We start from the raw sequence: 25619 nt of genomic DNA on the forward strand, positions 1-25619 counted from the left end.
TCCTGCAAATCTGCTGTCACCTTGAAATCAAACACATTAATATTTCTCCAAGGAAAGCTATTTCAATTATACCAAGAGGGACACAGTGATTATAATTATTCTAACATCAGATCAGGTCAGATGTTATGATCAGGTAAGTTTTATCAAAACTTGGTTTTCAGGATTCTTTATACAGCAAAATTGTGGGTGAGGTACTGTGGACCTGTACTTTCAAAGAGGTTTAAAGCAAATTCCATACATCACTTCTTTAAACCTCTCTAGCTAATTCATTGTCTTTAATGATCATCAAAACACAAGGTGTTTTGGGGGGGGGGTTGTTTTTTGTTTTTTGTTTTTTTATTTATTTATCAGAGAGAGAGAGGGAGAGAGAGCGAGCATAGGCAGACAGAATGGCAGGCAGAGGCAGAGGGAGAAGCAGGCTCCCTGCTGAGCAAGGAGCCCAATGTGGGACTCGATCCCAGGACGCCGGGATCATGACCTAAGCCAAAGGGAGCTGCTTAACCAACTGAGCCACCCAGGCGTCCCAAGGTGTTTGTTTTTTTTTTTTTAAGATATTTATTTATTTATTTATTTGACAGATGGAGATCACAAGTGGGTAGAGAGGAGGGGGGAGAGAGAGATGGGGAAGCAGGCTCCCTGGCAGGCAGAGAGCCCGATGTAGGGCTCGATCCCAGGACCCTGGGATCACAACCTGAGTCTAAGGCAGAGGCTTTAACCCACTGAGCCACCCAGGTGCCCCAAAACACCAGTTTTAAAGTAAAGTAATCCCATTTATACTATAAACATGCAACTTTTATTTCGCAAAAGAAAAACATGTATAGTGCAACCACTCTGGAAAACAGCATGGAGGTGCCTCAAAATGTTGAAAATATAACTGCCCTATGACCCAGCAATTGCACTACTGGGTATTTACCCTAAAGATACAAACGTGGCGATCCAAAGGGACACGTACACCCGAATGTTTATAGCAGCAATGTCCACAATAGCCAAACTATGGAAAGAACCTAGATGTCCATCAACAGATGAGTGGATAAAGAAGATGTGGTATATATACACAATGGAATACTATGCAGCCATCAAAAGAAATGAAATCTTGCCATTTGCGACAACATGGATGGAACTAGAGCATATCATGCTTAGCGAAATAAGTCAAGCAGAGAAAGACAACTATCATATGATCTCCCTGATATGAGGAAGTGGTGATGCAACATGGGGGCTTAAGTGGGTAGGAAAAGAATCAATGAAACAAGATGGGATTGGGAGGGAGACAAACCGTAAGTGACTCTTAATCTCACAAAACAAACTGAGGGTTGCTGGGGGGAGGGGGGTTGGGAGAAGGGGGGTGGGTTATGGACATCGGGGAGGATATGTGCTTTGGTGAGTGCTGTGAAGTGTGTAAACCTGGCGATTCACAGACCTGTACCCCTGGGGATAAAAATATATGTTTATAAAAAATTAAAAAAAAAACATGTATAAAACAACTTCTCAATTTTTATTCTATCTTTATAATATTCATCCTTACTAAACAGTACAAAAAATATACATAAAATTTTACTTTAATTAGGCAGATAACTAGTACCAAGCTGAAATCTAAGGACTGTGATAAGAAGCATTTTCATACAGTTTACTGGCATAATGAAATCAATCAAATAAAGCATTCTGTATTCCAAGTCACTGAAATTCGTTAATAAAATTTTAATCACCCTTCCCCATCAACACTAGTCTTTTTCTTTAAGTTTTTATTTATTTATTCGACAGAGACAGACACCGTGAGGGAGGGAACACAAGCAGGGGGAGTAGGAGAGAGAGAAGCAAGGGCTTCAATCCCAGGACCCTAGGATCATGATCCAAGCCGAAGGCAGATGCTTAACGACTGAGCCATCCAGGAGCCCAACACCTGCCTTAAGTAACAGTTTACTCAAGTCTGAATCCCAGGTTATTATAACCATTTACTCTTTCAGGAAAACACATAAAAACCCAAAGGCACAGATCTTTAGAAAGATCTTCAGGGGCACCTGGCTGATTCAGTCAATAAAGCATGCAACTCTTAATCTCAAGGTTGTAGGTTCAAGCCCCATGTTGGGTGTAGAGATTACTTTAAAAAGACAGAAAGAAAGACATCTCTCTGGCATGATATTAAAGCACAATTCTTTTTACCATATTATTTGGAAAAGCAGTATGAGAAGTTGAGTCTTGAGAACAAAACATGGGTGTTTACCAAAAAGTTTCAAACACTGCAAAAGCATACCATTGAAATCCCTCCCCTCAGAAAAAGTATTACAGAAACAAACCTCTCCCAAAACTCTATTTTGGGGGAGCCTGGGTGGCGGAGTCAGTTAAGCGTCCCACCCTTGGTTTTGGCTCAGGTTGAAATCTCAGGATCATGAGATCGAGCCTGGTCAGACTCTGTGCTCCATGGAATCTATCTGGGATTCTCTCCTCTCCCTCTGCCCCTTTCTCGGACTCCCCCCGTGCCCACCCCCCCCCCCCCCGCTGCCACCCCACTCACCGCCCCACCGGCCCTGCCCATTCTCGCCCATTCTTACTCTCTCTCCAATAATAAAACTTTAAAAAACAAAACAAAACAAAACCTATCTTTAAATAATACCAAGCAGCCCATAATCTGTAACCACAAAAGGGATATACTCTCTTCAGATTAATTTAAGGACCTATGTAAAGCAAGGAGCATCTGCAGAGAAAAAAAGACAATTTAGGGCTTTAAAACTGACACAGTCTTAGAATCCAGCTTTACCCATGCTTGATGACTGCTAGCACTTTTCTGATGGCAAATACAAATTATGCTACACACTCAAAATTATATAGCAAGAAATGGTTGCCAATAAAACCATTTTCCTTTTCAAAGGAAACTTAGAGCAATTAATTATGCTAACTACACACAGAAATGAGCTAAACGAAATAGCACTACTATGTACCAAGTACTGAGCTAAGCACTTTGCATGTCATCTCACCTAACATTTTTTTCCTACAAAGAGAGTTTTACCTTCTAAGAATAATTCTACAGTAATTTCTGGTATATTTCATCTTCATACGTTTGTCATCTTGGTATAGAATTTTAAATGGTACTTTCTGAGCTGCTAAATGAAGTAACTAATACTCATGGCTGTGTTTTTATTTGACTATATTACTTAAGTTTTCTCGGTTAAGAAAAAATACTTATTTTCTAGAGTAAAACCAGAAGAAATGCTATATACCATAAAACGATGATGCTTAACGGGGATAAAAATACATTATATGTTTATTTTTTAAAATAATAATTAATTAATTAATTTTTTAAAAAGATTAATTCATGGAGTTTGTTTGGAAAGACAAAAATTTCTGGAAATGGATAGTGGAGATGGTTGCACAATGACACGAATGTAATTAATGCCACTGAACTGAACACTTAAAAATGGTTAAAATGGTAAATTTTAGGTAAATGGTAGCACAAAAAAGCCAGACTCATTCTACTATTTTGTCCAATACACATAATTTAAAGCTAACTTACTATAACACAGCTTTAAAAATTTTTTCAGCTCATCAATTTGCAACAGAAGTACTGCAACCTTGTTCCAAAGAAAAGAGCAAGGGACAATTTTTGGCCTGGTAAGATTTACTTCAACTCGGAACCACAATATTTAATCAACTAAAAACAGAAATAGCAGAGTCTGTCCAGTCAGCAAAATCTAATGTCAATTCTCACACCAACAGTACATCACCTTAACAAAAGTGTAAAGTGTCCTGGCTGTTTTGAGCACTCAATAAATGGATGGACCAAATTGTTTACTAATCGTGTAATGTCTCACTTTTAAAAACAGCCTTCATTTTAATAATTTAGAAAACACTTTAACAAAACAGAATGGATGAACATATTACAGGAATAATTAGCTTACGATATTCCCATATCCTGCACAGAATAACCCGAATAACTGTAATTAATATCAGTAAACACCCACGAGATGAAAGCGCAGTAAAAAAGTGCCGCAAAAAAATTCTATCTGGGATTGAATCTGAACCTGATGAATACTTGCAGTACTATTTTTAACTGAACTTTCTGGCCTTGGGTCAAAGTTTTGCTAGCAAAATACCAAAGTGAAAATGTTGGGAGTGAAGCCCGGAGTCTCTGCTTGGCCTAGGAGAAGTTATGCCCTCCACGCAACCAGTCCTACACCCAGATGAAGACTGCTAAAGAGGGAGCAGGGTGTCACCATGCCATGACAACACACAAACAACACACGAATGGGAAAATCGGTGAAAGACATGGTCAAAGACCTCCGACAGAACACAGTACATCACTGCGTTCTGCTCATTGTACAGAGAGACACACTCTTCGGTCAGTTCCTGCACTTTGGCCAAACACCACTGAGTCACTCTGCAAATGATTCCAGAAACCTCAAAGGATAACCAGTGACTTCTGAAGAAAAGTCAGTTAATCACTGGCAAGGGAGGAGACCCAGTCTTTCTCGGCATTCGGTCACTAGCTTTCTCCAGCCGCGAGGAGGACAGCACAGGAGTTCTGGTAGAGAATACCTAAAGGGTCCAAGAATCACCCACACAAATTCTAGCCCTCCCGAGTTAATTTAATATCCAGAGCATCTTTTCCACTTCCTCCTCCTCCCCGGGGTAACCATCCGCACCCCCTTTTCCCATAAATGCATCCCTACTGCACGGGAAACGGTGAAACACAATCGTGCATCCTAACAAAAATAAGAAATGAGAAGGCATTCCCTGGTGCATTTCTAATTCGTGAGACACACTCCTTTCTTAAGCAAGAGCCAACTCGCGGCCTTCACGAAGTTATTAATTTGTATTCCACAGCCTGCCTTAAGAAAGAGACGCAATGAAAAGAAGAGATTTGTTCTACTCGACGATTCAGACCGATTCTTGGGCTCCGGCTCTTTGTCATCGACCCCAGGTGGGGACTCCCAACAGGGAGAGCATCAGGTTTCCCTGCTCCGACCCACGTCCCCACGCAGCATGCCATTCTTCCGAACTGCCCAGTCCGGTGAATCTAAGACAGCAAATCCTGCTCCCTACCTCCCCAAGGCGAGGGGAGAGGCGGGGAGCAGGAGAGGGGTGTTTGCTCCCAGGGCTCCGAGACAGAGGCAGCCGGGATGACACCCGCTCCAGGAGGGAGAAGGGGAAGGACCAAACGCGGGTCTCCACTGCTCGAACTTGGTCGCAGAAGTCTCCGGCCTCCCACCCGGGCCCGGCTGCCGGAAGCGGGACGGGGTGGGGCGAGACCTCCCTCCCACGGGTGGGTGGGCACACAGGGGGATCTGAGGCAGGCGCTACGGGAGCGGGGAGGGCGCCCGGGCCCCGGCCACCTACCAGCAAGCTCTCCACGTTGATGGGCGAGCGAGGGTCTCGGATCAGCGCCTCCAGCTTCCTCTGGCGGCTCGCGCCCGCCCCGTCCCCCGGCACGGCCTCGGGGGCGCCGGGCATTTTCCCCGTCGCCGGGGGCCGGCTCATGCCGCCGCCGCCCGGCCCCGCACTCCCGCTCCCCGCGCTCCGGCCCCGGGCGCCTCGGGGCCTAGCGCCGCCCGCGAACCGCCGGCTCCGGGCGGGGCTCCGCCACGGCCCACCGCCCGCCTCGGGCTCCGGCTCCGGCTCTCAGCGCCGGTCGGGGCCTGCGGTGGTCCCGGGGGGCCGCCCGGCCCGGCCGGGCGCCGCGAAGAGCAGACGGCGTCCCCGCCCCTCAGTCCGATTCGCGCCGCCCGGTCCGCTCGTCCGCCGCGAGCTCCCTCAGGACTTCGAGGGCGGGAGCGGGGAAGCGGCGCGGCCGCCGCCGGGGTGGGCCGCCCCGCCCTCTGGCGCTCCGAGAGGCTGAAGCCCGGGCTCCGACAGCTACGGCCACCGCCAGCCCGCCCCCATGCTCGCCGGGGCAGCCGCGGTCGCACAAGCCCGCTCCCCTCACACACTCCCGCACGGCTCCCGTCTCCGGCCGCGCGCAGCCGCTACCCACAAGCCCCTCGGGCCGCGGCCGCCGGCGCGCGCCCCCGCTCGCCCCGCCCCGCCGCGCGCGCCGCCGCCCCCGCCCGCCGGCCTCCGCCTCCTGTCGCCCCTTCTCCATTTTTTTTCCTTTTCCTCCCGCCGGTCCCGCTTCGCGTTTCTCCTTTTGGATCCTCCTTCCTTCCCCGCTTCCTCCTCCCCCTCTTTGAGTTCTCCGAGGGCAAACGGCCGGGCGCGCGGTGACCGCCTCGCTTGATCCGCCCCGCTCCAGCGGGGGGGGGAGGGGAGAGCGCGCCCGGGGCTGGGGTCTTTCGCGGCCGGGCTCCCGCCTGACCCTGCCCGGGAGGACGACTCCGCGGACTCGGGGGCCGGCCCCCCACCCCCACTGCCCGGTCCCGCCGCCGCCGCCGCGCCGGGGGGGTCGGGAGGTGGAGGGGGGGTGGGTCGGCCCGCCCCCGCTGACTCAGCGCGCAGCTATGCGGGCCTTGCATCACCCGCGCCAAAATAATAGCGACCGCCAGTCGCTGCCCTCGCCTGCTGGGCTCTGCGCCGGCGAGGGGCCTGCCTGGGCCGGGAAGGTTTTAGTGGAGAAGCCGGGGGAGTGTGCCGTGGGAATTGGAACCTGGACCCCTGGTCCCGGTGAGGAGGGCCGGGAAGAGTTGCTTCAGCCCCAGGGCAGAAGTCCTGGAAGCCGAAAGCCTTCGTGCTGGTCCGCAGCTGTCTTCTCCCCGCCGGGGCATAAACACTAGTCAGGAAGAGGCTAAGAGGGCGATGGAAAAAGGCTTCCCTCCGCAGGCCTTCTCCGGGTCCTTGCCTTTTGGGGGACGCAAGAAGAGCGGTTAGAGGGGCTGCTGCTCCGCATTCCTACCCTCTGGCGGCCCGTGCCATTGGTCAGATCCACCCAGGGCGCAATCTGAAAAATATGTGCCAAGAGCTATAAAGTTGTTCACTGAGCCCCTTTGACCCAGTAAATCCATTTAAGGAAGTCCATGTCTAAGGAAATAATCCAGGGTGGAAAGGGGGGCGGAGGACTTGCATAAAGATGTTTATAGCGGGGCTGTTCAGAATGTTCATAATGACCAAAACCTGGGAAGGGGCCCAGCTGTCCGACGGTTGAGGGATAATCCAAGCAAACTCTGTCACCTTAACAGAATCCCGGCAGATATGTATGTTGGATTTATGTCAAATGCCTGAAATTTTGGCAAGTACCTGAAAAGATGTATTGGAAGTAGGGTTACATGAACAACAGATAGAAAATAGTTTGTATCTACTAAAAACTATGTAAAATGAGCAGCTGCAAGAACAAGAGAATATGGTTGTTTTCAAGGGAAGAATTTTTTTTTTTTTCTATAAAGGTGCTTAAGAGAACATTAAAATTTCAAGAATTGAGAAACTACTTAGCTGGACCACTGTAAAAAAAACTCTAATCTACTCTCCATTAAGTAATAACAATCTCAAGAACTCTTCCCACTAGCATGTCCGAGATAAGCTCACAAAGATCTGCAGCTGAGTTCCAAAGCTGCAACCTTGTAAGAGTAGCAAGTTAATCAGTAAATGTTCAGCAGCAGCATCTTTTGCTTTGTGTTAAAGCCACCCACCCTCGGACTTAGGCAGGAAGAGGCCCTGAACGATCCAATATAGCCTTTTCCTCTCAGATAATAACACTGACTGCTGGTCCTAAGGTAAGCCCTTTAAATCTGTATGTTGAGTGACTCATTCATACTTCTACAATCACACCAGGAAAACAAAGTGAGCCAGAGACTTCTGCTGTTGCACTGGGGCAAAATAAGAGATAGTACATGATTATAGATCCTTTTCCCTGAAGATACTAAAATATGCAAAGCAAAAGGATGACCAGGTGATTCTCAGGTTCCAAATTAATTTTTCAATAATTGGCTGTATATTTTTATGGAGCGTGGTGGGCTAACAGGGAGCCATGGTCCTAAATACTGGACATAAACACCTTATTTGAAAAGAACAGGTAGTCATCAGCAAGATACAGAGAAAAGGCATCTTCTGCATATACTAGGAAAGGCCATACTGTAGAAGATTGTTAACCAAAATGGGCACTATTGTCTACATAGGAAAAAACTGATCTCTTGATATGAGTTAAACCGTTTTTGTTTTATTATTTATTTTTTTGTTCTACCCAACAATTGTTTTTTTAATCAAAGTAACGCACAAATGCATTCTTGTAAAAGTTAAAAGAAACCACAGGTATATAAAACATGCCTCAAAAAATTAATCTCTCTCTGGGGTGCCTGGTGGCTCAGTGGGTTAAGCCTCTGCCTTTGGCTCAGGTCATGATCTCAGGGTCCTGGGATCTGCTCAGCAGGGAGCCTGCTTCCCCCACCTCTCTCTCTAACTGCCTCTCTGCCTGCTTGTGATCTCTGTCCAATAAATAAATAAAATAAAATAAAAATTTAAAAAATTAATCTCTCAAGTCTCCCTACACGCCACCACGCGAGTTCTCTTGCCAGTCAAGGCCTTTACCTTTCTCATATGCATGTATTTTTATATACACACAAATGTATCTTTCTTCCCATACATCTGACCTTATAGTCTTTTGGAAGTTGACTTTTTTCCCCTTAATAATATGTCTTTGGTCTCGATGTCTGCTAAACCTTAATTCTTTTGAACTGCTATACTGTATTTCATGGTACGGATGTACCAGACCTTTATTTTCTATCTCTTAGCATTAGAGTTAATAGCAGACTCTGAAGACAAACTGGGCTAAAATCCCACTGTTTCTACACCCTAGCTGTAGTTTCGGCTTCCTTATATCATCTGTTACAAAGTGCTTAGAAGAGTGCTGGCCCTAATAAATGCTAGATGTTAGTAGTATTTTTTTCAGTGTCTCAAACATTGTTACAGTTGATATCCTTGTATTCTTGCCCTCATGTAGACATACTTTGATAGCATAGGTTCCTAGACCTGAAATTGTTGTATTGATGGGTAGGCATACCTTAAGTAGTGAGAGATACTGTCACACTCCTTTAAAAAGACTACACCAGTTTACATTCTCACTAACAGAAGAAACTCTGAATATCCCTTTACATTTGCCAGAATTCACTGCTATAAGCTTTTTTAATTTTTGCCAATCTGATGGGCAAACAAAATGACAGCTTCTTTTCATTTGTAGTCCTGTCGTTACTACTGAAGATGAATATTTTGTGCTTCTATTTCTTCTGAATTTACCTGTTTATACCTTTTGTCCATTGGATTTGCCTTCCTTACTGATTTTTTTTTTTTTTTTTTTTTTGACACAGAGAGAGAGAGAGATCACAAGGAGGTAGAGAGGCAGGCAGAGAGGGAGGGAAAGCAGGCTCCCTGCTGAGCAGAGAGCCCAATGTAGGGCTCGATCCCAGGACCCTGAGATCATGACTTGAGCTGAAGGCAGAGGCTTACCCCACTGAGCCACCCAGGCGCCCCTTCCTTACTGATTTAGAGGAGATCTTTGTACATTATGGAAATTCCTTATTATAATATAATGTTAAAACGTGTTACAGTTGGCAAATATTTTCTTCCAATCTGTTGCCTGTCATTCAGTTTTGGTTTTGGTTTTGGTGTTTTTTGTCACATGAATTTTTTACCTTTTATGAAATGAAATCTATCAACATTTTTCTTAACAGTTTCTACATTTGGTGTCTGAATTGGGAGAGATTTAAAACCCAGTTTTTAGGGCACACATAAGACTGAAACTGCAAAGACTTCTCTGAAATGAGTTTCCTGATAACATCAAACTCATCTCATCCCCAGGGAGCCACAGAAAGAGGCTCTCCCTGTATGTGCACTTCTCAGAGGGGTTCCTGCTGCTCTGTGGCTCCATCCAGGTTTGGCTGCTTCCTTCTAAACACTGTCTCCGGGGTATCCTGAGCACTGATGCAATAGGTAGGAACTTGGACAAAAATTGTGTTCGATATGAAAGAAGAGTAACAGGGAAATAAACAGAATGTAGGGAATTTAAACAGGCTGGCCTATCAGTGTATAAGGCTTTGATTCTATCATAACTTAGGTAGATGTAAGGGACTTGGGAACTCCACCCCATTTTATCTGAATTTTGTCTATGTTTCTTTTCTCTGTCTCTTCATCCCCAGCCCATTTCTAAGTGGTTCGAGTCAGTTTAACATCCACTACCCAGCAGTACCTTCCTAGCTCTCCTGATACTTCATAGTCCAAACTCGGAGAACCCCTCTCTGGTCTACCTGAGACCCATCTGCTCTGTTCCAGTTTTTAATCTGAGCGATCTGCTTCTTCCCCAAGAATTAATCTACCCTTCAGAAGCAACCTTGCCCTCTCCACCCATAAATAGGGCTATAAAAGAACCATTTTTTTGTGTTCCCATGGGGTACTTGGAATTACTTGTTTGAAGAAAATAATTATTGCAAGTAAGGGCTTACAATGTGCTAGACAATGTGCATTATAGAAATTATCTTACTTCTCAAAACAGCCTTTTGCTAATGGTAATATTACTCTGTCCATTTTCTAGATGATATAATAGGGACTCAGATATATGATAATGGAATGAATAAATTAATTAATGGAGGGATGGATGAAAACCATAAGCTCTGAATGGTCTGGGCATCACCAAAACACACAACAACATTTCCCTTCTTGCTTTGCATTGCAGAAAAACTCAAGCTGTCATTGTAGTGAGGTGCTTCTGCCCCACATAAGCCAAGATTTAATCACAGAATAAAGGAATGAACTCTCAACACAAAGGTGTCATTATTATAGTAAACTCCACTCCTATAAAGGATACAGGCTTTAATGGTTTATGAAATAAGGTTTCATCCGAAGTTTCATTCATGGTTCTGGTAATAACTCACAGCATGAATGAGAAAATTGCTGTATCCTCTATGAGTCAGTTTCCTCATACACAAAACAGAAATAATGAAGCTTGGTTGTCATTAAGTCTCCTTAAGATCTCCAGATGAAAGATACTGGATGCGTCCAAGACAAATTATTCACCAGTATACTGTGGAAGATAGAGGAGAATAAAGCTGGTCATGGCTCAAAAGCATACTTGGAGGTACATGGTAAGTCCCTCCAAAATATCTACGTGTATATGTTTGAGAAGAGTCGTCCCAAGAAATGGAAAGCTCACCTGCTCCCTGGAAAGCTCAGCTTCAATCCTGGTCCTGCCAGTTTGGCAAGAGACCTTGATGTCTTATGTGACAATCTTCTTTTCCCCATGAGTGAGCTAGAAATGGCCTCAGGTATGCTTTATGGATTTCCCTGCTCAAAAATCACATGGGATTTTTCTGTGGTTATGCAGGAAATCCTCAGCCTGGAAGCTGGGGCTTTCTACAGGGTGTCCACAACCTCCATTTCGAAGCGTTTCTTCCACTGCCGCTCCTTCCTTTTGCCCAAACTGAACATCCTTGGCTCTTCTCTTCTTCGCTCTTTGGTTGAGCAAATTTCTATCCATGTGGAATGTCAGCCCTTCTTTTTCATCCACCAAGCTTCTAACCATCCTCTTTCTGGTTTTGAATGAAGGGCTTGACTCTTCCTGAGCTCTGGATCCCTTGTAGCTTTTAATAAAATACTTAGCAAGGTGTTTGCCTCACCTACTCGAAGAAGACGATGCCTTTATTTTTCTCGTGGTGGTCTTAACGTCCCCCAAAATGGGTCTATTGTGTGTCTAGAGTAAATTAGTGACTTCCCATCATTTGCCATCCACCATGTAAAGTGTCCTTTCCTACCATTCCATTCTTCAAAACACTTTGGTCCAGCAAATGTGAACCCATACAAGGCACACTGTTCCCAGAAGAAACCATATCCTCCCCACCTCTGAGCTTTGCTGGTGCCCTTCCACCTCCCTGTCCTTTCCCTTCCAGTCCGCCAAGCACCAACCACCTCGGAAGTCACACATCTTCCAGTCCAGTCCCCTATGTTATGCTTTCCTTCTAAATTCAACTTCAGCATTGTGCTGGTTCTTCAGCAGGTCACAGAGGAGCTGGGTATGGATTCTTCCTACTCAGACTTTGCAATGAAGAAATGGTAATTGAATAGGTAATTGAATTGTTTAATGACCAGATGGTTGGATCAATGTATATACCCCCAAACCCCACAAATAATTGTAATTCCAGAAAGATAACTGCCTGAAGACATTCACAAATAATATGCCAAGAGAACAAGAGATCCTGGAGCAAGGGGTATCTTCTAGCAGGGGATCAGGAAAAGGAGGGGGCATGTGACCTGGGGCCTTAAAATTCAGTGCAGTTCAGAAACAGGGAGAGAGCAGTCTTCCAAGCAAAACAAGGACAGGTGGGGAAACTAGGAAATAACTAAAAGGGAAAATAAGTAATGACTAGAGCGTAGGCACCTGCATGGTTAGAAGGACAGCAGAGAAGATATGTTGACGCCAGAGCAGGAAAGACCTAGAGTCTGTCCTAACATGCTGGGTAATGTCACTAAGCCAGAGCTGTCCTCCAGGACTCGCTGTAACCGAAGGTCCTGGCAGAGGCCACCATCCGCCCATTCTGTCACCTCCTGTGGTGGACACTGGGGAACTGATCACTAATTACAGACACAATGGGGCTGGCACCTGGGACTCAGCTGCCCTACGATGAAGCAAAGTGGAAGGAGGCCAGGTGGGGAGACATTTTCGCAATCCACAGGCCACCGTTTGTAATTAGGTGGTTTATGATCGTGAGTAATTAAAAGCCTACAAAGCATACAAAGAAGAAAACTGTGAAGTGATCAGTCATTAGAATACAGGGCTAACACTCAGTTTCCGCAAAAACCCGGCTTATTGTGAAATGAGAAACCACTTTCAACTTCCTGGCCCTTAGAATGGCCCTTTGATTGCTAAGGCTGCTCTTGTAATAGCCCAGTTGCTGCTTGGGTCCTTGGAGGAGGTCGGGCCTTGGTGAAGTGAAGGCGGAGGAGGTGGCCGCTGGGAGTCCGGGCGGTGGGGGCCGGAGTGCAGGCTGGTCCGCATCTTTGGACAGGCCGTGAGGCCAGGGCAGCAGACTCCGCGAGAGCGTGCTGAGCAGAGCCGCAGAAACCTCACTGCACCCAGCTCCATCCTTTCCTCCCTGTGTGCTCCTCTCTTAGGCTTTCATGAGAACAGGTTAAGAGAAAGCTCGTTCAGCATCCGACCTGTTGAAGAGGTGGTCCGCAGAAGCCGGTTCCTTTGCACTCCTCAAAAGCCGAAAGGATTCCAGGCGTTTCTGTCACTGATTCATTTATTCATCTGACTATCTATTTGGAGTTTTAACAAAGGTATTTTATGTACTGGTCACACAGCACAGAGAAACAATCTCTGTGGACCCTTTTTAGGCTTCTGAGATGATGGAGGGGACAACTATGACATAAATAATCATAAAATAAGTCATTAGAGATGTGATAAGAGCTACAAAGGAAAATTATAAGATGCCAAGAGAATTAGAACAGGAGGCCTCATCCAGACAGGGATCAGGGAAGGTTCATGAGAAAGGAATAATCCCAAAGAGGTCTAAAAGAATGCATAAACTGGGAAAACCTAGGGGCCGGGGAGAAGCAGGCAGGCCTGGCTGAGCTCAAGGGAAGACTTTTTTTTTTTTTTTTTTTTTTAACAAATCAGGGCATTTCATAATAGACAGGCTTATAGTTAGGCCACTTGTGTATGTGGAAACAGTGGGGCCACAACTAGTAGACAGAAAACACTTGTTCTTCCGCAACACCGCAGTTCAGCCTGGTCAGGTTTTAGCCTACCTGTCCCCAGCCCCTCATGACTGCGGGAGTCTTTGTGGCCATCTCTCTAGGTACTTTCTGTAGTCATTCTTGGAAGTAGGAGAATCTGGAAGCAGTCTGTCAGATCCTTGTTCTGATCACCACTGGTGAGAGGACCCATTTTTCTCCTGCATCTGAGAGAAAGAAAAAAGAAAAAAAAATAAAGAAAAATAAAGAAAAAAGCTGCAAAACCCAGTGGGGGACATAAAAGTTGGACACATGAGACAGGGGCTTCAGTGCCACTGATTAGGGGCTGTGTGACCTCCGGCAACTCACTTAACCTAGCTGAACTCCACTACTCTATCTGTAAAACAGCTGCAGAATTGATTTCAGTGTTAAAACAAGGATATGCAGAGGCGCCTGGGTGGCTCAGTGGGTTAAAGCTTCTGCCTTTGGCTCGGGTCATGATCCCAGGTTCCTGGGATGGAGCCCCACATCAACTCTCTGCTCCACAGGGAGTCTGCTTCCTCCTCTCTCTCTCTCTGCCTGCCTCTGCCTACTTGTGATCTCTGTCTGTCAAATAAATAAATAAAATCTTTTTTTTTAAGATTTTATTTATCTATTTCACAGAGAGAGAGAGATCACAAGTAGGCAGAGAGGCAGGCAGAGAGAGAGGAGGAAGCAGGCTCCCTGCTGAGCAGAGAGCCCAATATGGGGCTCAATCCCAGGACTCTGAGATCATGACCTGAGCCGAAGGCAGTGGCTTAACCCACTGAGCCACCCAGGCGCCACCAAATAAATAAAATCTTAAACAAAAAACAGAAAACAAGGACGTGCATGTGAGGGGACCAGAGCAACCGGACTCCGGGGGCACAGTCGGAGTCTTTTCTCTCAAGTCCTGCTGTAGGTCCCGGCTCCTGTCCTGGGCATCGAAGAGGAGTGGAAGGAGCTGTCAGGCATGACCTCCAGGTTTCACTAGGACTCATCAGTGAAGTAACAAAGATCGACTATTGCATCTAAATGCTGTAAGTTTACTTTAACATAGATCAAAATGGATGAGTTAAAAAAAAAAGAAAGAAAGAAAGATAGAAAAAGAGAAGCAAGCGATAGGATCATCCTTTGTGATCCTTGTGCCCTTTTCTAGGTGCGGTATGGGAGACAGGAGAAAGAAGTATCTCGTGGCAACCCCCTGAGGCTGAATGCTAATGAGCACAGTCTTGAAATCTTTCCACTTCTTGTTGACATTCTTACTGACAGTGTTTGAACAGGGCCGGGCTGTCGACACGCAATCCTTGTTTGCCGTCGCCCAGCAGAACCTGTAAGATAAAGCCGTCCAAACCTCAATAGCTCTCACTCTGCCACCACGACCCAGGGAAGGTGTGAGCCACCAGCCTCGGAAGCCGTCTGAGACTTCGCGGCCGGAGCGGAGAGCAGAGTGTGAGGAAGGGCTCAGCCGAGCGGAGATGTTCTGGAAGCCAGACGCGGGCATCACCGCTCTGCTGTCGGAAGTGGCGCAGATTCCCAGATCCTTTGAGGCCCCAGCCCTCAGCTCTGATGCACACTCTGCTTCCCCAACAGCGTGACCGTGACTGGGGCACCGGCACTCCTCCCCGTGCCGCGAAAGGCGTGAGCGGGCTCTTGGGACCTGCTCTCCAGGCTTTTCCCACCGCAGCTCCTCGAGGTCCTCATGAACCCTGTGTCCTCACGTCAGAATGATTTGCAAATGCAGGATTTGCAGTCCGAAGGCAGAGCTGACGTCCCAGCTCCCCCCAGCCCCTGCATCGGGGCATTAGACCGGGTACTTCTGCTGGTTCCAAAGTCATTGTCTACCGTGCTCTGTGCCCCAGGGGCTGACCTCCATGAGCCACCCTCCCCTGGGCTCCCTTGCCGTCTGTTTTCTGGCTGGGTTCAGACCAAGGGGGTGGGTCCCTGGAAAGAGATTGGGACCTCCGCCCTGGCCCATCCTCTCACAGCAGCTCAGTACCCAACACCCACAGTCCTCTCCTCGCTGCAGCCCGTTCTCACGGGGCTCCGGGAGCACTGGGTCCTCCCCTCCCCTTGTGGCCTCACTTCTCACTGCCACTGATGTCTGGTGCCTCAATATCCCTTGTCTTCCGTCAGTCCTGTTTACATGTCTGGAAAGAGCTCCCTCATGGAAACCACGTGGATCAACTCTGCTCCCTACTGAGACCCAACTTATTCAGTAAATTAGAGGAAGTCGTGGAACTTCTTGGAGTGTCAAGTTCTTCCATTATGAAATGGAAATAATAATACTTAGTATCTAGCACCATGCTTGACCGTGGGTCCTCAAAAACACTGCTAGTTGAATAAATGAATGAATGGACAGGTGGCTGGCTGGGTGGGTGGACAGATGGAAGAAATACTTACAGGGTTAGTGACAAGATGTTAATGCATTAGGAATGAAAATACAAGTTATCATAATTCTTATTAAGCGGTAAGTGAATGTAATATATAGCATAAACTATCTTGATATCAAAAAATGGTCATGGGTCAAAATTCAGGAAAACTGAGTCCCGGTTTTTCCTTCTGTTAATTGTGTGATCTCAGATGAATTATTTTCCCATTCTGTGCCTCTATTTCCATTCCTCTAAAACAAAAAATTAGCATTAATAACCCCCAAGGAGCCATCTCACTTGGAGAGCCTATCAAGTGGTAAGCATTCCAGAGAAACAGCTTGAATTGGAGAAGTTGGGGACATGCTCAGGGCAGAAACAGAGACTTGAGGAGCACAGTTAGGATCAGAACAGCGGACACTCCAGTGAGCAGAGAATTGAGGGTTATAAGCGGGGAAAGGCTGGTCAGTGCAGATGACCAGGAAGAAACATCTAGCCAGAACAGAAGTTGCCTGTGGGAACTCAAAGGGGCCTTGAGCATCAGGCTGAGGAACTAACACTCCAAAAAGGAAGGAATCTGACTTCCTCAAGGCCCCGGAAGCCAAAGGAGAACTCGGATTCGAGTTTCCTCTGCTCAACCCTCTCAGATGCCATCAGGGTCCCCATCTTCCTCTCCTGATGGCAGCTACCTTCTCTCTTTTGTGAGTCCTTTCCCTGAAGGTCACTTGTCAAACTAAGGATGAAGGAAAATTTATTCGGTGAGGAAACCATTTGGCAAGGGTTCTTTGGGCACTGGTCAAACCTTGGCAAGGGACCCCTTCCTGTCATGAGCCTCCTTGCAATTTATTTTATTTTTTTAAGATTTTATTTATTTATTTGACAGAGGGAGAGACATAGCAAGAGAGGGAACACAAGCAGAGGGAGTGGGAGAGGGAGAAGCAGGCTTCCTGCTGAGCAGGGAGCCTAATGCCAGGCTCCATCCCAGGACATCAGGATCACGACCTGAGCTGAAGGCAGATGCTTAACCAACTAAGCCACCCAGGCACCCCTCTCCTTGCATTTTAAAATGTTTGTTCGAAGGCGAGTCAAAAGCAAGATAATCAAAAGAAAGTGATTTTTAAAAACTGCTGCACACATGCCTGGGTGGCAAGGTCAGCTAAGTGCTTGCCTTTGGCTTAGGTCATGATCCTAGAGTCATGGGACCAAGTCCCACATCCGGCTCCTTGCTCAGCTGGGAGCCTGCTTCTCTGCCTGCCATTCTCCCTGCTTGTGCTCCCTTTCTCTCTCTCTGTGTGTCAAATAAATAAATAAAACTTTAAATATATTAAAAAATAAAACTGTTGCAAAAATATAAATTCAGAAACAAGAAATTTTAATGGGACTTGAGCAAGAATATCGCCCTGCAGGATCCTGGACCGTAAGTCAAAACACTTGAAAAAATGATAAAAATGAAGATGAAGAATAATAATGCAGAACTTTTGTGGAGTTAAGAACCCCGTAGTGTGATCTGACAACATGGCTAGCTGTGTGAGTTTAGGCACGTCCCTTCATCTCTGGCCTCAGTTTCCCCATAGGTTACATGGAGGAGGCCGACTCGACGGTGGGCTCTAGAAGCCTCTCCTGCCCGGGTGGGACCTACAGCTCCCATGCCACTGCTCTCTCTTTCAACTCTGTTGAAAACAGCATTCCTCGGAGGGCCCAAGACAACTTACGAGACTTTGGTTTCAGCCTGCCTGACTTCTGTCGGGGGCATAGCCTCTCTGAGCGCAGGGGCTGGAGACCTGGGGCAGCTGCTTAGTTCTGGCCTCTGTGTGGCTTTGGCCAGACATGAAAAGCAGTGTCAGCACCAGCCTGCAGTCAAGCTGGGCCTCTGAGAGGGGGTCATCTACATATGAGCCAGCCTCACTGTCCTGCCAGGGACAAGACTCCTCACCCCTAGTGGGTGCTTCCTGGGGTGACCCCCTGACCATTTGTCCACACCCCGCGGGACTCGCACAGTGGTCACTGCAAAGTGTGACTGGTGTTCTCCAGCTCAAAAATGTGCATGACACCTCCCTGTTGAGCTATGGGAGCATGTCCCCAAGCAACTCCCATCCTGCAAGACGTGTCACTTGAGTTAAGATTCCAGAGAAAAGAGACCTGTGCAGGCTTATCAAGCCCAGCATATTTCTAAGATATATTTGACCAAAGGACTTTTCTTTAGCAACTCTAAGCGATGGCCCTCAGCCCTGCGACTCCAGTCTGCTTTGGGAAACGCTGCCTTGTGGGTGCAAATCCAGACTTTCTCATGTTCAGGTAAGGCTCATCTCGGTCTGGCCCATGGAACTCCCTGGCCCCTCCCCGCTTCTCCTCTGTATGCCCTTAAGGCCAAAGCCGTGTAATTCTGAGTTGACAGTTGATGATTTTTGTGCGTGCCAATGTGGAGGAAGTCTACATTGCAAACTTGGAGGAAGAAAAATGTAAACTTGGAGGAAGAAAAGAAAAAAGGCAAGATCCTAGGCGAGAATATTACCGAAAGGGTCCTAGATTTCAGGTCAAAAATGTTGGAAAACTGCTTATACTCTCACTTTTTTGTCAATTAACTATGCATTTCTCCCCCATCCCAGGACTTTGTTCACCTTATTCCCTCTGGTCTGCCAAAGCTTCCCTTTTATATACCTATCAAGAGCCTATTTATGTCAGAAAACTTTACTCAAACACCACCCCTTCTGCAGACCCTCCCTAAATTCCTTACTAAGAATTTATTATTTATTAACATGTTCCCCAGCACTTTTCATGAACTTCTGCTAAACTACCTTCCATTCTGGGCACCTGGGTGGCTCAGTGTGTTAAGTATATGAGTTGCTTTTTGGTTAAGGTTTTATTTATTTATTTGACAGAGAGAGACACAGCAAGAGAGGGAACACAAGCAGGGGGAGTGGGAGAGGAAGAAGCAGGCTCCCCGCTGAGCAGGGAGCCTGATGCAGGGCTCGATCCCAGGACCCCAGAATCACAACACTAGCCAAAGGCAGATGGCCCATGACTGATCCACCCAGGCGCCCCAAGCATCTGACTCTTGGTTTCAACTCAGGTCATGATCTCAGGATCCTGGGATGGAGCCCTGTGACAGGCTCTGTGATCAGTGGGGAGTGTACTTGAGATTCTCTGCCTCTCCCTCTGCCCCTCCCCCTCCTCACATGCTCTCTCTCTCAGATAAATTAATTAATTAATTAATTAAAGAATAAGTCTTTTAAAAGGAAGTGCTTTTCATCTACTTCCCCCGACAGCTACATGTAATGGCCATCGTAGTCCCTGTTGCCAGGAGTGCGTTGTGTGCAGGAGGTGTACTGGTCCGAAGAACACAGGCAGCCCCTGCCCTCTGTTTCTGGGCTCCCCTCTCCTCATCTTGGAGCTCTCGGAGCACGTTCTGGAAATCTTCTCCCCACAGCCATTCCATCCGAGTCTGTCTCGGTCCCCGTGGTGGGACTTACACATGAACGTGCCTCTGTTGAGATGATCTGTTGAAATCAGAGAATGAGTCTGAAACCTGAAAGCCAAGAAAATGAGGCATTCATTCACAATAGTTCCCAAATTCAGGGGTTCGGTTATGTGGCATTCAGACAGTCATGAAGGAATCGGGAGCGAGCACACAGGCAAGACAGGTCTTCTCTGAGGAGGCAGAGCAGATGCCCCAGAGCATGGGGCAGTGAAGTCCAGGCTTTTGCTTGGCTTGTTTTCTCCTGGACCCAAACCTCACAAACCAGGGATGCATGAGGCACAGCGGCTGATGACAGGGACACTGCCTGAGTCAGCAGCCTGTGGTAGCTGACCGGGTGGCAGATTCAGTAGGAAAGGAGGACCCATCTCGGGCCATCAGGACCCATCTGGGGCCATCAGGAGGAGGGGCAGAGAGCTCCCTGAACTTCCAGGGTCTCAGCCTCCGCGGACATCACTGCACTGCCGCAGCAGAGGCAGCCACAGAGGCGCCTGGATGTCCAGGAAGCCATCGCGGCGCCTGCCACGCCCTCCTCACAAGGCAGCAAAGTGTAGTGAAGCTACTGGGGAAAAGTTTATTTTTATTTTTATTTTTTGGGGAGAGGGGATGAATTTATTTCTTAAATTCTGCGTATGCATTCCAAAGGCGAAGCCTTCCCCCAAGGTAGCATCACAGTCCCTGCCTCTTACTCCCAGGGCTTGTGCAATGTCGCCTTCCTGAACACCTTTGATTTAAACTGCTCCCCCCAACCCCTGGCATCCCTATGCTCCTTCTCTTTCCATATTTTTCTTCATGCCAGTTATCATCTAATACACTATAGAACTTAGTGATCCTTCTCCCCTCTCCCGAAGGAATATAAACTCCATGAGTTGAGGGGTTTGTCTGACTACTCTGCTCACGGCTCTATCGTGGGGAAACCATGCATCTGGCACCAAGAGGCATTCATTCTTTATTGAAAAGTACGAATCCGTAGACTTAGTTCTTTGGAAAACACATTAAAAAAACATGTTTAAGTGAATCTATGGAAATCCTGGCTGGCTGCAGAAAACCCATATAAGAATGTTTTAAACATGGGGCGCCTGGGTGGCTCAGTGGGTTAAGCCGCTGCCTTCGGCTCAGGTCATGATCTCAGGGTCCTGGGATCGAGTCCCGCATCGGGCTCTCTGCTCAGCAGGGAGCCTGCTTCCCTCTCTCTCTCTCTCTGCCTGCCTCTCAGTGTACTTGTAATTTCTCTCTGTGAAATAAATAAAATCTTTAAAAAAAAAAAAAGAATGTTTTAAACATAAGACACAGCAATTCATGGGTAAATACCCCTAAAGATCATACTCCGCTCAGACACTACGCATTGGCGGTTCGCTTCTTTTGTTCATACGCACGATTTTGAGTGTCTTAAAGTATTCCAAATACAGAGTCATTGAACGTGCTTCACACACACACACACACACACACACACACACACACGCACACACCCTTCTGGTTCTTCCTGTCCCTTCCCTTAGATCTCATCAGCTAAGGTTTGGCAAGTCTAGTCTATGTCTCCTTCAGGAAATTCTTAGAAGGAGGAGATGATGATAACGATTAGAAATGCTAGCAATTCCCAAGAGGGAGCCTAGAATCAATATTTAACCACCATTTATTGTGATGCTGGAGGCAGATACTGTATCCCAGAAAGTGCACTAGGCGTAGAGCTAGAAAGCTTGAGTGCTAGTCCTGGATCCATTGCTGAAGAACTCAATGATCCCAGCAGGTCACGTAACCACAAATCCCGAGCTCAGAAGTTTGCGGCTGCTGTTGTTTTGTGCAGGACTTTGTAAACAATGAGATGCTACACAATTATCATGAATCATTTTTATCTAGTTAAGAAATGACAAGTGCTTTACATGTCACCTGAAACAGAGGTGACATCAGACCCTGATGGGTTATGGCCCTTGCAACGCATGGGTATCCATCTTGATATCTTGAGTGATTTCATTATTATGTAATTTGCTTCCCATCTAGGAGGTCAGTTTCGTCACTACAAAGAAGGATTCTGCCTCGTTGCAGCGTGCTGGGATGATTTCTCTGATTCTGATCACAAATGACAGGGTCCAGAGGTCCGCCTCAGTTCACTGGGATGGGTTCCAATTGATTTTGCAGACTCCCAGGTAGTTCTCTATGAGCAAAACTGTAAACTTCCTTCCTCCATTTATTTTCTCATGCATCTATTCACTCATTTCTTCCAACAAATTCGTGCAGAACATCAATTGTGTGGCAGAGACCATACTTAGATGCTGGAGACAACAAATGGAAGAAGGCACCGTGCCAGTGCCCTAGATGATCCAAGCTGAGTCAGAGAACCAGCTCTGTGAACACATCATAGATGCACACAGGAGAAGCCATGAGGAGACGGGAGCAAGGTGCGTAAGACCAGAGCAGTGAGGCCAGACTCACTCTGCCTGGGGGAGATGGAAACCTCTTTGTAAAGAGACATGACCTTGGAGGGTTGGTGGGAGTTAGCCAGGGCAGGGGTGGGAGAAAGGCACACCATCATGCAGGGAAAGAAGACCTTGGGGCGTATCACTTGGGAGCTTAATAGATGCTTATGGTATACCTGTTGTGAGTTAGGCACCATCGATGAAAAGGAAAACATAATCAGGAGATAGAAAGCAGATAGGATAGAGCTGAGAAGGGTTAGATTGTGAGGTGATTAAATGCTGTGCTCACTGCTTACAGCATCACTGAATGCAAATAAGAGTACGGACACGATCCCTTTGTGTAAACTACGTATCTTCACTATGTAGACATTTGACACATATCCATGCTCCAAGGACCTACAAAACACTGGGGATGCACTAATAACTTTCTCCGAATCCCTGTCTGAGAAGAGCACATCAGTAGAGAGCAGTGAACCATGTGACTGTCCAAGCCCTGGGCAGGAGGGCTTCATCTCATCCAGGAGGACAGATGGGCAAAGGAAGACTTCTCAGGGGAGGTGATATTTCAAGCTGAACCCAGAAGGGTGAACAAGACTTATCGAGAAGACTAGAACAGGAAGTGCTCCAAACAGAAGCAGAAGCAAGTGCCAAGGCCTGGAGACCCGCAGATGTCAGTGTGGCTGCGGCTGGGTCCCCTGGAGGGATGTGGCTGAGCGCTCCAGATCCAAGGTCTATGTAAAGACTTCGGGCTTCACCCCACAGGAAGCACTGGTAGATTTTAAGCAGGGGAGTGACATGATAAGATTCGCAGTTTGAACGCGTGTATCACTGTCCGTGAAACTGACATCTCCCCCTTCGCCAGCTTGGTGACAAAATAAAGTCACCCTTCCTTTGTATTTGGATCTTAATTCCAGGAGCCCCTACAGGGGGATCAAGTGGCCTGGACTACCTGGAGGCAGCCAGCCCACCAGAAGTAGATGGTGAATGAGAGGTGTTTACGTGACCTCTGTCCTCCAGAAGATCTCTTCCAGAGGGCATCGGTCAGCGCATTTGCCAAGGTACGCTAAGCAGGTGTGTGTGCACAGAGATGTCTGCAGGGCTGTTTTCCTGCATTTTAGCAGCAGTGTCTCTGGGTCTCAGTGATTTTTATACTTTTTACTCTACTTTAGCATTAAGTTTTTTTCACAATCACAATGCATCATCATTTTGGGAACTGAATTCAGGAATGGAATGGAATGGCCTTTAGAAGATCAGATCACCTGTTCCCTTGTCTCTAATGGGAAAAATAATGTTTTATAAGGTTGAGAAAAATTCAATGCTATTTTTATGCTTCTAATATTTTTATTACTTTTAACTGGCAATTGATTTTACATAAATACATAAACACGATTTCCTCAAGGATTGGATTTCCTCAAGGTGAAATCCTTTTTTCCCCTTTCCTTGGTTTCACTCCTTCTCCCCACGCCCGAGACTGCTCTCTTCATATCACAGCTTCTTGCCAAGCCCAAGCCCAACTGCAGATCCTACATCCTAAAACATATACCATTGGTATTTTTTTCCATGATGCTACAGTACCAAAAGCCTATCAATGTACACAGTTCTGTGAATATATGTGAGCATTCTTCGTGAAGAAGAGATCCTCTTACACACAGTTTTATGCATTTTACTTTCCTTACTCAACAACACGTTCTGGAAATACATTCCAGTCATACAGGAAAACTCTGAGTTTAATGGTGGCATCATATTTCATGATTTGGAAATAACACTCTTTATTCATCTGTTCCCTTATTTCGATATTCACCCTGTTTCTGGTTTTGCAACAGTGAACAATGCTGCGACACACACACACAGACACACACACACAGACACACACACCCGCCTTTGCTGCACAGATGTTTTTATTTCTTTGCAATAGATTTTCAGGAATGGAATTTCTGGGTGAAGTGGGTACAGCCAGTCATTATTTCTAATGCATGCTAATTGTTATGAAAGGGCCTGATACGCGGTTATTGCTCAATAAATTGGTATCTGCCGCTATTTTCCTTATTAGCTGAGGAGTTACATTTTGGAAACGTTTAGTCATTTGTTAGACCTCCGTTTAGATCAGCTACATTTTACTTTAAAGACAGGCGTTATGTGAAATAACCATACCAACAACCATCCTTTCTTTGTTTATACAAAATCAAAAGGAAATAGGACCTCGCTGGAAATCGAAAATAGACATGACCGTTTACCTCCCGTTTCCGCCTTGCATTTCAGTGCACTTCCTCAGGGAGCCAGGAATGCCGAAGCTCAAGGCTGTGCTCCTGTAAGGAGTGTGTCCTGCCTTATAGATTTTTAAAATTGGAATCAGCTTGCCTATCTCATTTGAAAAGCAGAAAGAAGGCCCGTTAAGCAGTTTTCCCTGTTGTGAATAAAGAACTGATTTCCAGCCTTTGAACAAGGTGGACGAACAAGGGCCAGTGTCTGCAGCCTCACCCCTGCCCTCCCGGGGCAGAAGCTCTCTGGCAGAACTCGGGCCATTTCTGGCTTGAAGATCCCCAGGGTCTTTAGCCTCCCTCCACGAAAATAGAGGCTGCACCTTCCGAAGGAGAGCACTGTTGCACAAAATGCAGACTCGATGGCTTCTGGACAATGGCGCTCCGAGGCCATTGGACCAAAACGTCAATGTCTGGCAGATTTCAACCTCCGAACTGAAATGGACTCTTGCAAGCTGGCTGAGGGCCAAGGGCTGGGCCCTGGACATAGCCGGAGGGATTGACAGGGATTCTGGGAGTGAAAAGGACTCTCACGGTTTTAATGAAATGTTCGTCCGCTACTTTGTTCCCTTTTCGTCTGGGTTGTGGTGAGCCAACAGGAGCCAGTGAGGCCTGTGTCCGTGTCCTCAGGTTCGGAGCCGACCACCTTGGGCTGAACTCCAAGCCCCGGGGCCCCACCAGGAACAAGGTGCTGGAGGCTCACTTGTGTCCCCGGCCGCTGTCTCTGCTCCTGTGGGCCCCTCCTGGTCTACACCTCCATGAGTCCCTGACCTCGGGCTTTCTGACTTGTTCTTCTGTTTTGACTTCAAGTTGGGCTGAATTCTGCTCTGAACCAGGGATGGATACTTGGAAATCATCCCTTTACTGAGGTCCAGCCACAAAGTACATCCACACCCATCATTCTTCCACCGACCACCGTGTGTGTAGGTCTGCGAGCCAGACAGGCAGAGCCCTAGCCATGCTACTCACAGACGAAAAAGACTCTGGGAGGAGAAGTGACATGCCCGGGGTCATGCAGAGGAGCAGTGGCCCAGACCTGGGTCTCCCGATGCCACTCCAGCCCTCCTTCCATGATGGCATAGCTGTGCTGCTGGCTAGGAGTGGGCCCTGGGGAGAGGACATGGGTGGAGAGGTGTGTGCTTGGACTCTGTTCCTCTTTCCTGTTCAAGGGCAAACACCTGCTGCAGTGTTGTCTTCTGTCTGACACTGAGCTAGGCCATGGAGGCATCGGCCTCTTTGATGGCTGTGTTTTAAGGCCTGGAACGGCAGAGAGATGGCACAGGAATGAGGGTGTTTCCAACCACTGCTGGACTCTAAGTGTCCTCTGGACGGACGGCCAGTCTTGTCCTAATGCGGTTAACCTTTGGAATGTAATCTGATCTGCCGCTGCCTGGAGTGTCTTGGCCCAGGTTCTACCAGGAGGCAGCCAATGAAAAGGCTCAACTTCCTCCTTCATTAGCCCAAAGTGCCAGGATAAGAGGAGAAACCCAGCTGTCACCAGACCTGTCAT

At 47.1% G+C, this 25619-nt stretch overlaps 1 protein-coding gene across 1 annotated transcript in view; it reads right to left on the reverse strand.

Moving 5' to 3' along the window:
• Positions 1–5597, reverse strand: part of ROCK2 (Rho associated coiled-coil containing protein kinase 2) — a 139465-nt gene extending 133868 nt beyond the window's left edge. The window contains exon 1 of the mRNA XM_082745526.1: positions 5329–5597. Within this exon, the coding sequence (XP_082601652.1) occupies positions 5329–5469 (141 nt within the window). The 5' untranslated portion in view covers positions 5470–5597. The remainder of the gene's footprint in view (positions 1–5328) is intronic.
• Positions 5598–25619: the final 20022 nt, after the last annotated feature.

Source organism: Mustela nivalis, assembly GCF_964662115.1.
Source record: "Mustela nivalis genome assembly, chromosome: 8".
Lineage (NCBI taxonomy): Eukaryota > Metazoa > Chordata > Mammalia > Carnivora > Mustelidae > Mustela > Mustela nivalis.